At 26.5% G+C, this 13,743-nt stretch overlaps 1 protein-coding gene across 5 annotated transcripts in view; it reads left to right on the forward strand.

Moving 5' to 3' along the window:
• Nucleotides 1-6,368: 6,368 nt before the first annotated feature.
• twin (CCR4-NOT transcription complex subunit 6-like twin) overlaps nt 6,369-13,743 on the forward strand; it is an 86,160-nt gene continuing 78,785 nt past the window's right edge. Inside the window, exons 1-4 of one of the 5 annotated variants that reach the window (XM_065516117.1) lie at nt 6,386-6,701; nt 11,015-11,046; nt 11,309-11,437; nt 11,513-11,699. In XM_065516117.1, the coding sequence (XP_065372189.1) occupies nt 11,040-11,046; nt 11,309-11,437; nt 11,513-11,699 (323 nt within the window). In that variant the 5' untranslated portion in view covers nt 6,386-6,701; nt 11,015-11,039. The other 4 variants (XM_065516113.1, XM_065516114.1, XM_065516115.1 and 1 more) reach the window with 4 other exon arrangements.

Here is a 13,743-nt window from a genome sequence, read left to right on the forward strand (position 1 = left end):
TCAATTCATAACATTTATAAATAATTTCTTAAATAGTATGATTTTTTTAATATTTTATGTTTTGAAATAAAATCTAGAAGGCTTGAAAAATATAATTTCAATTTCATTTTTATTTTTATGTTGTTCAAAAATATTTGAAATTTTTCATGGAAAATTTTTAGTTTTTTTATGATTTTCAGCTACAAAATGATATAAAAAGCGCGAAAATGATTAAATTGATTTAAGAGGATGAAATGCTTTTATATTTATGAATGTTTTATGTTTAATTATAATTTTTAAGTTTCAGATATTCTCCTTTTTATCTTAAAATATTGGCCAATATATGGCTATTATGCAAATATTCTTGCACTAATTCATTATATAATACAATTATAATGCAATTTATTAAAAAAATTAAGTAAAAAAAGCAAAAATTTCCGTCATGTAAAATTTTATAATATTTATGAACATGTTCTTATTTTGAATGAAATAAGTTTGGGAAAAAAAAGTCAAGTTCGATTAATAATATTTATTACAAAATTCATTCCAATTATGAATTTTTTTTTTCTGTGTATCTACAATAAAATTTTTTTTAGCAAAAAAAAATATTTTCACAAAAACATGTTCTATTTTTTTAACAAAAAAAATCCACCAAATAAAATTTTTTCATTATAAATTATACTTTGGTGAAAGGTATATAATATTCGGCACATAATTTGAATAGTTTTTAAAATTGTGTTAAAAATGTATTGAATATAATCCATTTTCAATGATTTTTAAATAAAAAGATTAATTTAATAAAAGCTTACCTTTCAAAAACACAATGAAAAGCTTGAAGCTAGACAGCTGCCTATTGCTGCTACCATTAATTAAAAAACTGCCTAAGGAATGTTATAATACAATATGTAGGTACATTTATCCTAATTAAACAAACAAATGTTAATGGAATGCCCAACTAATTTACGATTTTCGGTTCTCCCAGAGTCTAAAAATATTCTTACTTAAAATTCGGTTAACAGATTTATGAAATGGTTTGAAATAGCAACTAGATACATTTAAATCGCCAATTAGTATCTATTTAGAAGAAATAATTAGCTGAAAACCTTTTGCGATTTTGTTTCAAATATTTTTAATTTTTTTATTAATCGAAAATTTGGGAGAAATACATGGAATTTAATAATTTTGTTCAAAATCTGAATGAAATACAAAACATAATTTTCTTTGGTGATCTTTTCCCACTACTACTTTTAATTCCAATTAATAAATTGGAATTAAAAGTAGTAGTGTTGCGAGAATTTACGAAAATTGTATTTTAGATTATACCACCACAATTACCTATTGGCAATTTTTTTACAAATAAATTAAAGTAGCCAAATTTATTTCCTACAAACAATTATGTAGTTGCCACTTATCCCCTTTAAGTATGCATGTATGTAGATATATATGCACTTATTACATTGCAATTGGGAGCACCCTTTCTAAATAGAAATTGTTGCCTGTCTCAAGGTTGAACAATCTTATCGGTCTTAATTAAATTGAAACATTGAATATTAAATTGTTTACAAAACTTTAACTTTGATACCACTACAGACAATTAAAACTAAATATTGTATATAATAAACCCACAGGCTCTAAATTAACAAAATTGTTAATATTTTATTTAACAAATGGTAGCATTACTAATGGTTGGCTTTTATTTTAAATTTTCTCACTAAACTTCATGTTGTCAACAAACACTTGACTTTCATTAAACACTCATAACAGAGGTCTATACATTTTACTTATTTAAACTATTGAAATTACTGTTTTACTAAACAAATTTATTAATTTTCACTTCCACTATAAAAAATAACGGCACTTGGCCATTACCATTCAATTAGGTGGGAAATCTAAGCTTACACTTATTTGTACAATTTGGTATTAAATATACTACTTAAACCAAAAGCGAAAAGACAGTAGTAGTTACTTACTACAAAAAAAGTAGGAAACGGAAAAGGTAACTATATAGAGTTTTAGTTAAAAATTTTTATATAAATATTTTCTGTAATAAGCCATACATAACAATTGTTATTATTAATATTTTAGAAGATTTTTTTCAACTTCAAGATTGATTTTATTTATAAAAAGTTTAATAAAATATAGGAAACGGATAACATTGAACCGGAAAATAATACCTTTTAATTATGTGTGTACATACCTTTTTGATACAACTGTTTTTAATAGAGTCTGGCAACTTTAAAATAACCTATGTTCTTTCTTTTCATTCTTATATTTGTCTGGCAACATGTGCAGCGAAATAAAAAATAACGGCACATGCGAACAGTGGTTTAAAAGAAAAGTATATAAAAACAAAATAGAAATTCGCAGGCATAAACAAGTTAAACCATTTACTGGAAAGAAAACTATTTTTCTTTGTAAAGCTTATAATAAAATAATTTGATTTTGTCTAAAGTTCATTATCATAGAAAAAACTTTCTATTATATATGTTGACAATCTTTAGTGTGACACGATTCGTTCCTGAGCGTAAATGAGGGAAATCAAGCATTTTTGAGAATAGAAAAAACTGAATTCAGATGGCTTTTATTTATTTTATCATACTTATAGGCAGAAAAATTACATGTGAATCCATAATCATAGGTTCCTACCAATAAATTACATGACAAAGTTGTAGTTCATGCATGAGTTCATTCAACTGATGATGATTGAATTGACTAAGTTTTTTAGTAGGGGTACCTATTTAGAATGAAATCTAATCCTATGGTATACAATTGTGGTTTTTTTTAATCATTGTGTTAATTTTTGTATATAAATTTAAATAATATACACTTCTTTCTTCTAGATACCTATTCATCCTACTTTGGTAAAAGCTATATTTATAATTTTACCGTAAAAATGTAGCCGTTCGACTACAAGCCGGACATACTCCGGAGGTAAAAGGCCGGCTATATATATCTTTATATATATAATTCTTCTGTACGTGTGTTAGTAACTGAACTCCTCCTTGTTGTGTGTGTTTGAGTGGGTCCCTGGATGGTTTAGATTCACAATTGGCCTATATAGGCACAATGGGCATGGCATCCCCCATACAAAGTTAAAATGTATGTATTGCATATCTGGAGTACTATTATAGCGGGAGTCTTCAAACTTTGTGTGAGCTATTGCAGAACAACGTTTGTATATGAATTTAAATAATTTACTCTTCTAGATGCCTATTCATCCTACTTTGGTAAAAGCGATTTTTATAATTTTACCGTAAAAATGTAGCCATTCGACTACAAGCTGGCTATTAGGACATACTAAGGAAAAAGGCCGGTTACAAGAAGATGTAAAACCGAACAGAATAAACTTTTGATACTTTTGCGATCGTATAGGTAATGCAATCTTTAAGGATGCATTAAGATTATAATAATATAATGCTAATTTTATTAAAAAAAATCTTTAAATAACATTCATTTAAAAAATAAATAAAAGTTAAAAGCGGAAAAATAAAATATAAAACAAAGTAGAATACCATATAAAACAAATGGAAGTTAAATTTTAAATATAAGATGGCTTTTTCATAATCAATGTTTAAATTTATCAAAGGTTTTTTGTATGGAAATCTTGTTGTATAAACCTTTTAAATAGGTATGTAGTAATTGATTATGAATTAGGGGGAAAGTTTACAAAATATAAATTAAATATCTTACCTTTGAAATAGATTTTATTTATTTAAAAAAGCACATGACCCCTATTTTATACAGAACTGCCTATTCCTGTCATAATTATGTTTAACCTTCGCTTTACCAAAGTTTTTTTTATGTACATGGTTTACCAATACCCACCCGGGTGACACTACACTTCTATAAATATATGCGACGAACGAAATTTTAAAAAATTTAAAAAAACTTATAAAAAGTTTAAAATGTTTCTATTAAAGTCTATAGAACTCTAAAATTTTTTCAGGGAGTATAAATTTCATTTAAATCGAAAGAAAATTAAAAAAAATATTAAACCAATAAAAACGATGTGGTCACCCGGGTGGGTATTGGTAAAGCGAAGGTTAAACTAACTAAGAAATCTGCGAATAATATTTGTATATACTAATTGGACAAACTATGGAATGGCGCGCCATGGCGTACTCATTTAATATGTATATGATAAATAAATAAATTTCTAATTATAATATTGTGTTGTAATACTTATTAAACAAAATATGTAATTGAATATTCACTCAACTCAAATTTTCTAACGACAAATTTAGAATCTCATTAATATTGAAGTATAAGGTGTTAGATCATTTTCTGTTTTAAATAGCAAATGAACTAATTATTTCTTGAAAATTGAAAAATAATGAACTTTTGGTGTTCAAGAAATCCCCTTAAACTTGAAATGAATATTTATTTCTTATAAGAACAATTACAAAAATGTTGGCTACTGTGTTAATGGACAATTTATAGAGATAAATTATATTAGCCAACAAAAATAAGTTTGACAACTGAAATACATAACTTTTTAGTTAATATTGACAAAACCTATAGTGATCACAATCCTCTTTAAGTAGTAATAGGTACATTAGTTAGTAATTGGGTGCTCCCCTTTTTTACAGAGAATTTGCCTGCTTTAAGGCTGGATACTAAACAAAACACTTGTCAGGATATACATTTATTGTGAAAATGGGGCCTTAATGTTTTTAGCTATAAATGAACTAGATTGATAATGTTTTTTCCATTCCATTTAATATATGGTAAGCTGTACTATGGGGCTGGCTTTTTATTTTAAATTTTGTGCACTAAATTTTATTCTATGAACCAAACACTATTCTTATTAAGCACACATAACTTTAGTCTACAAATAAAAGTTATTTTAAATATTAAATTTACACTTTTACTAATAAATTTTATAATTTTCACTTGTACTATTGCAATTCACTTGTTGTCTTGAAGAAAAAATTAAAAGCACTCAGCTTTTAATTTGGTGGGAATTCTTTGCTTGCACATATTTGTCCAATTTCGTATTAAAATTTTACTTAAAACTAAAAGCGGAAATTAGTAGTAGTACTTAAAAAAAAGTAGGAAACGGAAAGTATGTCTTTACTTAGTTTAGTTTTAGTAACATATTGTAAAATTTTCTTAAATAACACGTAGAAATACTAGTGAAATAATTTGATGAAACTTATTTTTAGCTTTCTATATGTTTTATATTTACATATTATAAAAAAGTGTATAATAAAATATAGGAAACGGAAAAGTTTGTTGCAGAAAATAATACCTTTTAAGTAGATAATACATTCTTCATACAACTGTTTTTAGTGAAGTGTGGCATCTTTGAAATTTGCAAAGTCCATTATACTTGATTCTTATATAAAAAAATATAACGGCATATACGGACAAAGTTTTAAAAGAAAATAATAAATGCAAACACACAAATATAAATGTCATAAAGTTAAAATGTAAATAAAATACATATTGGACATTCGTATATAAATTAATTAAAAAACACAAATAACAAAAAGGAAAAAGTTCAAAATTAAGAAAATTGCAGATGATCATTATTAGCTATATTCGTACATATTTAATAAAAACTTTAATTTCAGATTTTTCTATCCCAGTATTGCCAAAGAAAAAATACCACTCGAAAATATTAAATACATAATAAGATCATAGTCAATAGGTAACAAAATGTTACTCAAAGTGAGGTTCCATGATCCCATCATTATGCCTGCTGCAGATGTTAAGATTATAAAGCGGCGGACGAAAACAATCTCAGATCAAATAAGACATTTAATTTATAGATAAACAGAACGAAAAATGTGTGACCATAAAATTTGGGCGAACACTCCATGTTTGAGGTTTTTGATTTAAGTAAATAATCAAGTCATAAACATACAAATTTAAAAATAACACAAAATAAATTCTGACCGTAATTTTATAGTCAATAGAAATTAGAAATGAAAAGAATAGTCTTGCAAAATTTCTTAAAAATTATAAGTCGAAAATATTAGTTATTATGTATTTATATACATAAATAATTATGAAATTTATAAATAAATAATTTTACATGTTTTAACAATAAAAATACCTATGCATGTAGAAAATCTGAACAAAAAGAATTTATTTCACTAGTTTTTTAAAAAAAAAAACATACTTTTGCATATTTGATAGCTATTAGTTTTGATTATTTCCCCTGTATATTTTAAATATCGGAAATTAAGTATCTTTACATATATTTTCTTGAACATTTTCAACTTGTATTTGTATATTTGTATCTATTCTACAAAACAATTTTGTATAAATTCTCCACAAAAAAAGTACTTAAATTATCAACTTTTAATATCTCAAATTGCTTTGTTTTGTCTGGCATCACCATTTTTTGCTTCCAAATCGCATTACGTTTCTCAAAAAACTAATGACGGCCAAGTGTGAAAAAGTGGCGGCGATCAGAAAAGAAAAAATACATTTTTTAATAAAAAACAAGAAAAAACCATAAAAATAAGTGGAAAAAGTGAAAAACAACAATATAAATTAATAATTTTTTGTTTATACATTATAATAATTTCAAAAAAAACAAGTAAATTTTGTGTTGGAATATCGTAAAACCAAAATTTTGTTTTTGGTAAAAGGCATACATTACCTTTTAGATAGAAAAAACGAGAAGCAAAGTGAAAAAGCAGAGAAACAAAGCCAAAATTTATAAAACTAAAAAATCGTATATAAATATATAAATTATTTTTGTAGTGGAGGTGAATTTATTTTGTTTTTTGCAAATTGTATTTAGCTTAACAAACGAAAATAAAATGCATGTGAATGCTTTGCAATTGTTAAGAGATAATATTAATTAAAACCAAATTGTTGTTTGTGTATCTTTGTTGGTTGTATATCTTTTGTTTGCCTTAATAATAAATGGTCCTATTAGATAGTTTTTTTGTGTGGTAATATTTTTCTGATTAGTTTTGTTGTTTCGTTTTGTTTGTTGGATTTGTGTGCGAGTATGTGTTTTGATAGACCTAAAAAATGCAACACTGCAAATTGTTATTACTGTTGTTATTATTTGTTGGAGCTCTGAATAAACGAAACACAAAGTCAGAGAGAGAGTGAAAGAAAATACGAAAACATTGAAAAGTGTGGTTAAGTTTAATGAAAAAGAAAAATTTAAATTTTGTTCAATAAAATAATAATAAATATAAATAACTAAATGTATTACTCAAAGTAAATATTTTATAGATTGAAAACAAAAAGTTGCAAAAAAACAATTCGTTTATATCAGTAGAGCGGTTGCTGGTCAATAATTTTCTTTTTTTTAATTGCGGGTGCTCCATTTTTGTTTTTCCATTTTATACGCGGACATATTGCTGCGAAAATTTTATTAAAAGCTGTGAAAATATTAAGAAAAACTAAATTTTGTATTTCTTTATTGTAAAAAAAATAAGAAAACAATTGTGTGTATAATTTTGTATGTGTTGAATTTATTTAATTTGTTGCGGGTCAAAAATTGAATGCAGTCAGGTTTGCGTATTTTGTAAATAAGTAATTTAACTTTTATTTAAAGTATATTTTTTCCCCTAAATTCTCCATTTTATTAAAATTTTTGTAAAAGTTTTTTTTTTGTTGTAAGCGACTGCTTGATTTTTACCTTTGTATGTTTTTATGTCTCTTATTTGTTTTAAACTTTTTTTATTTGTCTTTTATTTTTCCAATGTTATTTTGTTTTTGTTTTCTTTTTTAGAGCGTTTTTACATTGTTGCTTGACGTTTTTTGTTTTTTAAATTCGGTTTTTATGTTTTGCTGTGTCTATCTATATCTGTATTTGTGGCATTTATACGGTTGTGTGCCCTCATTCCCTAACACCAATCCTTTTGTTATTGTTAGTGTTTTCTTTTCGGACATTTACTTCATCTCTTCACTACCTCCCATACATCTCCATGCATTTAATTAACCATCTATCGACGTCATTGTATTTTTTTGTGTGTTCCAATATTCTTTTATTTTTTTTTTGTTTTGGAAATTGCTTTGTAATTTAGTACTCATTTTCGGTTAAAATTTTTTTAATTGGTCCATGCTAGATCTCAGTTAAATTTCAAGTTTAGCTTGGAATAATTACATAGAATCGATTAATGTAGAAACAATTACAAAATATTTATACAATTTATAACGAGCTTATAGGTACCGTTATTAAAAATTATTGGAACAAATTAAGATCCCAGTAACTGTATTGCCGGCCTTCGGCTTCGGTAAAATCACTTTTTCTGTATCTATATCAAAATTTTCTGAAGTACTGCCATATAAAATAAAAATGGAATTTTTGGTTCAAATTGTTAATAAATAGTACCATTATATATCATTTAAAAGGTATTTTGAAGCTCAATGATACCCATAATCAACGATCATTTTCTAAATATATGAGAAATTTACTATTAATTATATCGACTTTATAAATTTCTATAACTCTTAAACTAAGAGAGAGCAGGCACAAATTATGAAAACTATCAAAACAAAAAAAATATTAAAATGCAAACTGTTTCGACGATCTTTATTTATGCCAAATTATGAAATTTAACAAAGATTTTCAAGGAAAATTATTTTTTAACTTATAATAACTTTAGTAATTGATTTGGAATACTCCTAGTATTTTCAGATTTTTCATTTTTGAATTTAATGTAATACACAATAGAAGTTATTATTCAAATAAAATGTTATACCTACAAAAGACCCTAAAATATGTCTGATTATAAATTGGCCAATAACTTTAAAACTGTATATCAAAATACCTTTATTTCAAACACATGTTAAAGCTGCCATTTTTTTCCAATATTATTGCAGACTATTAGTCAATTTTTGGGAGGGTATATAGCCTTTGTGCTGATATTTATAACGTCCATAAATATTAGTCTTCGCCAAAGGCCGAAGTATAATGAAACTGGTTAAAATCGGTCCATTATTTCACATAGTCCCCATACAAATAATCTCCCATAATAGGACTTTTTTGTCATAAATTTCTGATTTATATATGTATCTTTGTAGTCAGCCTAGAACCATATGTCACTATGTCAACACTATTTCTGTATCGCCAATTTCACTAGTTAAAATGTCGACAACTTTCATTTAAGCATCAGTAAACATACGTTAGATACAACAGTCCTAGTGTATATCTGGTTATATTGTCTACGAACGCGTCAATAGTTTTTTTATTATGCTGTGCAGTCAATAGGTATAGAAAATAACTACCTAGTTCATTGGATTGGGGTACATCTATCCTCCACAAATTAATTTTATATAAAAGGAAATCACAATCCATAATTGACCATAGATCCCATATAAGTTCCAATTCCAGAAAACCCTTTAACGAGCATAAATCTCTTAAAAATTTGCTATCCATATCCAATTTAAATTATTTTACAAAAATAAGTTTCATATAGAAAGAGATCATGCGACCTAATTTCATTGCTATTGGTTTATAATTGTTCATAACTCCCATATAAGGGCCACTTCCGAAAATCACTCACGAAAAAAAATATGGAAATTTTAAAAGAAAAATGATTTGCACAAATATTCAAATTTACATAATGGCGGTACCATAATTTAGAGATCACTAAGCTATGTTGTCAGCCTTCTTTATACACAATACGTTTAGCAACTTGAAATTTCCCTCCTTATGCTTTTGTTAAACTTGGGCATTTTTTTTAATAACAAAATATATTTCAGAATGGATTATTTTAGCATGACAGAATTGATTTTTTATTCAATTGGGCAATTCAAAAGGTCTCTTATCATGTCATAAATTACTAATATTTCACAATGGTTTAAAAATATTGTTATTGACTTTAAAGCAAAAGATTTCCTAAAAATAATACTAATTCTGTATGCTATGTTTATTGTGTTATCATAACCAACCAGCAGAGATCTGCCCCGAACGCCTAAGAGTTGGTTAATACGAGCACCCGATTAAGGAAATATTAGGACATTATGACATGATAAGAGACCTTGTGAATTGACCAAATATGTTCATATATTAACCATTATATTGTATTTACATAAATGTAGAATTTGAATGGATGAATATTCAACCACAATTTTAATTTAAGTAAATTTACATATAGCAATATCCTAGCTCCTTATACATTGAAAAATTAATTAGCTAACTTGACACTATTGGTCGATTCACAAGGTCTCCTATCATTTCATATTGTCAAAATGTCCTAATATTTCACTACCGCCGAGTAGACTTCACCGACTCTTAGGCGTTCGGCACAGGTTTTTGCTGGTTGGTTACGATAACACAATAAACATAGCATACAGAGTAGTATTATTTTAGGACATTTTTTATTTGAAAGGCAATAACAACATTTTCAAACCAATGCGAAATATTAAAATATTATGACAATATGACATGATGACCTTGTGAATCGAACATATGTAAGTTTGTATCTGATTTAAACAAATGATTGGAGTTCAGGCAGTTGATCCGATGTAGCATGAAGGAGGGACTGATAAATGAAATAGTTTTTTTAACACTCAAGCTGATTTATAAACATTCAAATAACATAGTGTAACTGTAGCTTAAATATAATTTGTAAGTAAAATGCATTTTGTTTAATTTACTTAGTTTATCCGTTGTAGAGTTTGCCTTGTATTCATTTGTGTATACTATTTAAAAATAAACATTCAGTATTATTATTAAATTCAATTTGTATGTTTATATTACATCTCATATTTATGTCTACAAAAATTATGTTTAATGTTTAGTTTTGTAAATTTGTATATTTAAGTTCGTTCGCATTAGTAGTAGTTTATTAGTTACACACAATCAACTTATAAAAAAAATCCAAACAATAAAACAATCAATCAAAAAAGCATCCATCCATTCTTTACATTTATTTAAAACAAACCCCACATTTACCAAATAAAAGCAAATCAAAAGAATAAATTTTTGTTTTAACTTTTACAAGAAAAAAGAAAATTAAATACCCCACAAAACTGTCAAGCAAAACCAACCTACAACAATTAATAAATTAATAATCAACAAACAACAAAAACTTTATTAATATTTTTTTTGCAGAGACGCTTATCATCAGGCGGTTATTATGAAAGGTTATAATTTTTTTCATACTTACAATTATTATTTACAAATTATTAATTAACTAAATTTTTAAAGCAAATGTTTAATTTCATTTCTTTTTATAATTTTTTTCTCTCTTTCTTTTAACTTCTGTTTAATTGTTCTCTGTATTATAATTTTTCTAAAAAGAACACTAAAAAGTGTTTCTTTTTTTTATTAAGCAATTAAAATTTAAAATTTTCTACTTTGTAAAATGTGTAATGTTTAATTTATTTTATTTTTTGGAAAATTTAGGCAACCTGTATAAAATGTCTCGTAATAAGGACAAATATGAAAGCGGTAATCGTAGACAACAGATCTTTATGTCACCCGAAGATGTTGCAGCCGGCAAAAAATCCAACTGGACTGGCATTGAGATAACAGGTGAAAGAAATTATTTAATTAAATATAATTTAAAATTTTATAATATTTTATTATTCTGTTATGCTTTTCATTTAGGCTCCGTTCGCAATATAAGCCCTTCATTGTGGGAATTTGAACATTTGACAGCTTTATATTTAAATGATAATCATTTGTTACGTTTACCAGCTGACATTGGACAATTGGTTAATCTTCGTACATTAGATGTATCCAGTAATAAATTACGTAGTTTACCTGCTGAATTGGGTGAATTGATACAATTAAGGTGAGTTTGAAAATAATTATTATAAATAACCTACTAACTAATTTATTTTAGGAAATTAATAACTATAGTTTACAAGGTTTTTATTCATGATTTGAAACATATGTATATGGGTTTGCAATTTTAGCCCTATAACGTTGGGGAAAATATTGAAAAAAAAATCCAGGTCGTCAAACTTTTGAGATATGTATTTATTAAGAAATAAACAACTAAAGGCATTATTCTTAATCAATTTTTAAATTTATTACAGGGTTATAAAACAAATTTTGTATGAAAATTTTGTTTTATAAAATTTTAAAGTAAATTGTAATTAGGTCTATGTTAATTTTTATTATAATTTATTTGTAATAATTCAAAGTTAAACTTTTATAAAATTACAAATTGATTATGAATAAAGGGTAAAAATAACATAAAAGTTGGAACAAAATTTTAGAAATGAACAGAGTTAATTCAGTTTTTACAAATAATTTAATTTGTTTCCCTCATGACACTTCACTCCACTCAAATCCGGCACTGTAGGCTCGATCAGATAAAAAGTAAACGTTTGCAAAATGATGTAAAAAAATCGTACAGGAGGACATATGCTTTGAGGAAATTATTGGGTGTATAAGTTAAAAATGTGGGATTCACAACAGATGCCGTATCTTTTGAACGTGGTTTTGCCTTTAATAACTTATATTTCATTTGAATTCCCTCTTAGTTGTAAACAACAAAGTTTTTTTTTGCTTTGAAAATGTCGAAATGAAGATCCATGAAGATTGTTGTCAAACTCAACAAGAGCTTGCAGAATTATTGGGATCTACTTAAGCAGCAATTACAAAACGTTTGCGAGGAGCAGGATTCATCCAAAGGTACCGTACGAATTGAGACACACAAAAGACCTTGAAAGACGATTTCGCTTGAAAGCTATAAAAGAAAATAATTTTTGCACCGAATCATTGCTTCCGATGAAAAATGGATGCATTAATATAACTTAAAGCGTAAGAGATTTTACGTGAAGTCCGGCCAACCAGACGAATCGACATCAAAGCAAAATATCCATGGCGCTAAGGTAATTCTGCGTATTTGGTTAGAGCAAAAGTATCCTAATTATTATGAACTGCTGAAATTTGGCCAGACCATCACAGGGTACCTGTACCGAACGCAACTGATTCGTTTGAAGCGAGCAATGGCCGTAAAACGCACAGAATATACGACCAGACATGAAACCGTAATATTGCATCATGACAACGCTCGAATACATTATTCAATATCTGTTAAAAACTATTTAGAATGAAGTGTTTGGGAAGTTTTGCCTCACCCTCCTTATAGTCGAGACCTTATCCCGTCCGAAATATTTTTCGGGAATTTCTTTATAAGTTTTCTTCTTAAAGTTACAATATTAAGATTTGTTGTGATGGCCAAATTTGTTGCCAATTAAATGATTCCATTATTTCCAAATCAAATTAATAACAATAGTAGTGTAATAGTAATTAGTTTATATACAATCTGATTTTAAAAATGTCTCTCAAAACTAATCACTAACCACATTTTTTCTAAACTCCAAACTAACATGAAAAATTATTAAATTCAAAATTTTAATATTGATACGAAGAACTGGTCAAAAATAATATTTTTTTTAACAAAATAATAAGTTTAAAAAATTATTATTAACTACATTTATTGGAATAGATCTGTCATTTAACTATTAGTGAAGCAGATTTAGTAAAAATAGCCAAATTAGTATTGAACTGTATGGCAGTCTTTGAAAAATTCAAATATTTGAAACAAAATATGTCAATGTGATCTGAATATGATTTTTTCTTTCTGGATTTTGTCTCATTTTTACAGTCTTTTTTATTGGCGAAAATAATATAAAATTTCCTGGGAAAAAACGAAAGGAAAGGTACACTTTAGTCCGTAAATATCGTTTTGATATGTGATCCATATCATAGTTTCTATCACCTAGATGATATAGTTCCGATATCGCTATAATGTCGTTTGGACACACGGGTTCCGTTTGTCCTATATTTTTTGAAAAAGGTATATTATGTACAAATCAAGATAA

Source organism: Calliphora vicina, chromosome 1 (genome assembly GCF_958450345.1).
Source record: "Calliphora vicina chromosome 1, idCalVici1.1, whole genome shotgun sequence".
In the NCBI taxonomy this organism is placed as follows: domain Eukaryota; kingdom Metazoa; phylum Arthropoda; class Insecta; order Diptera; family Calliphoridae; genus Calliphora; species Calliphora vicina.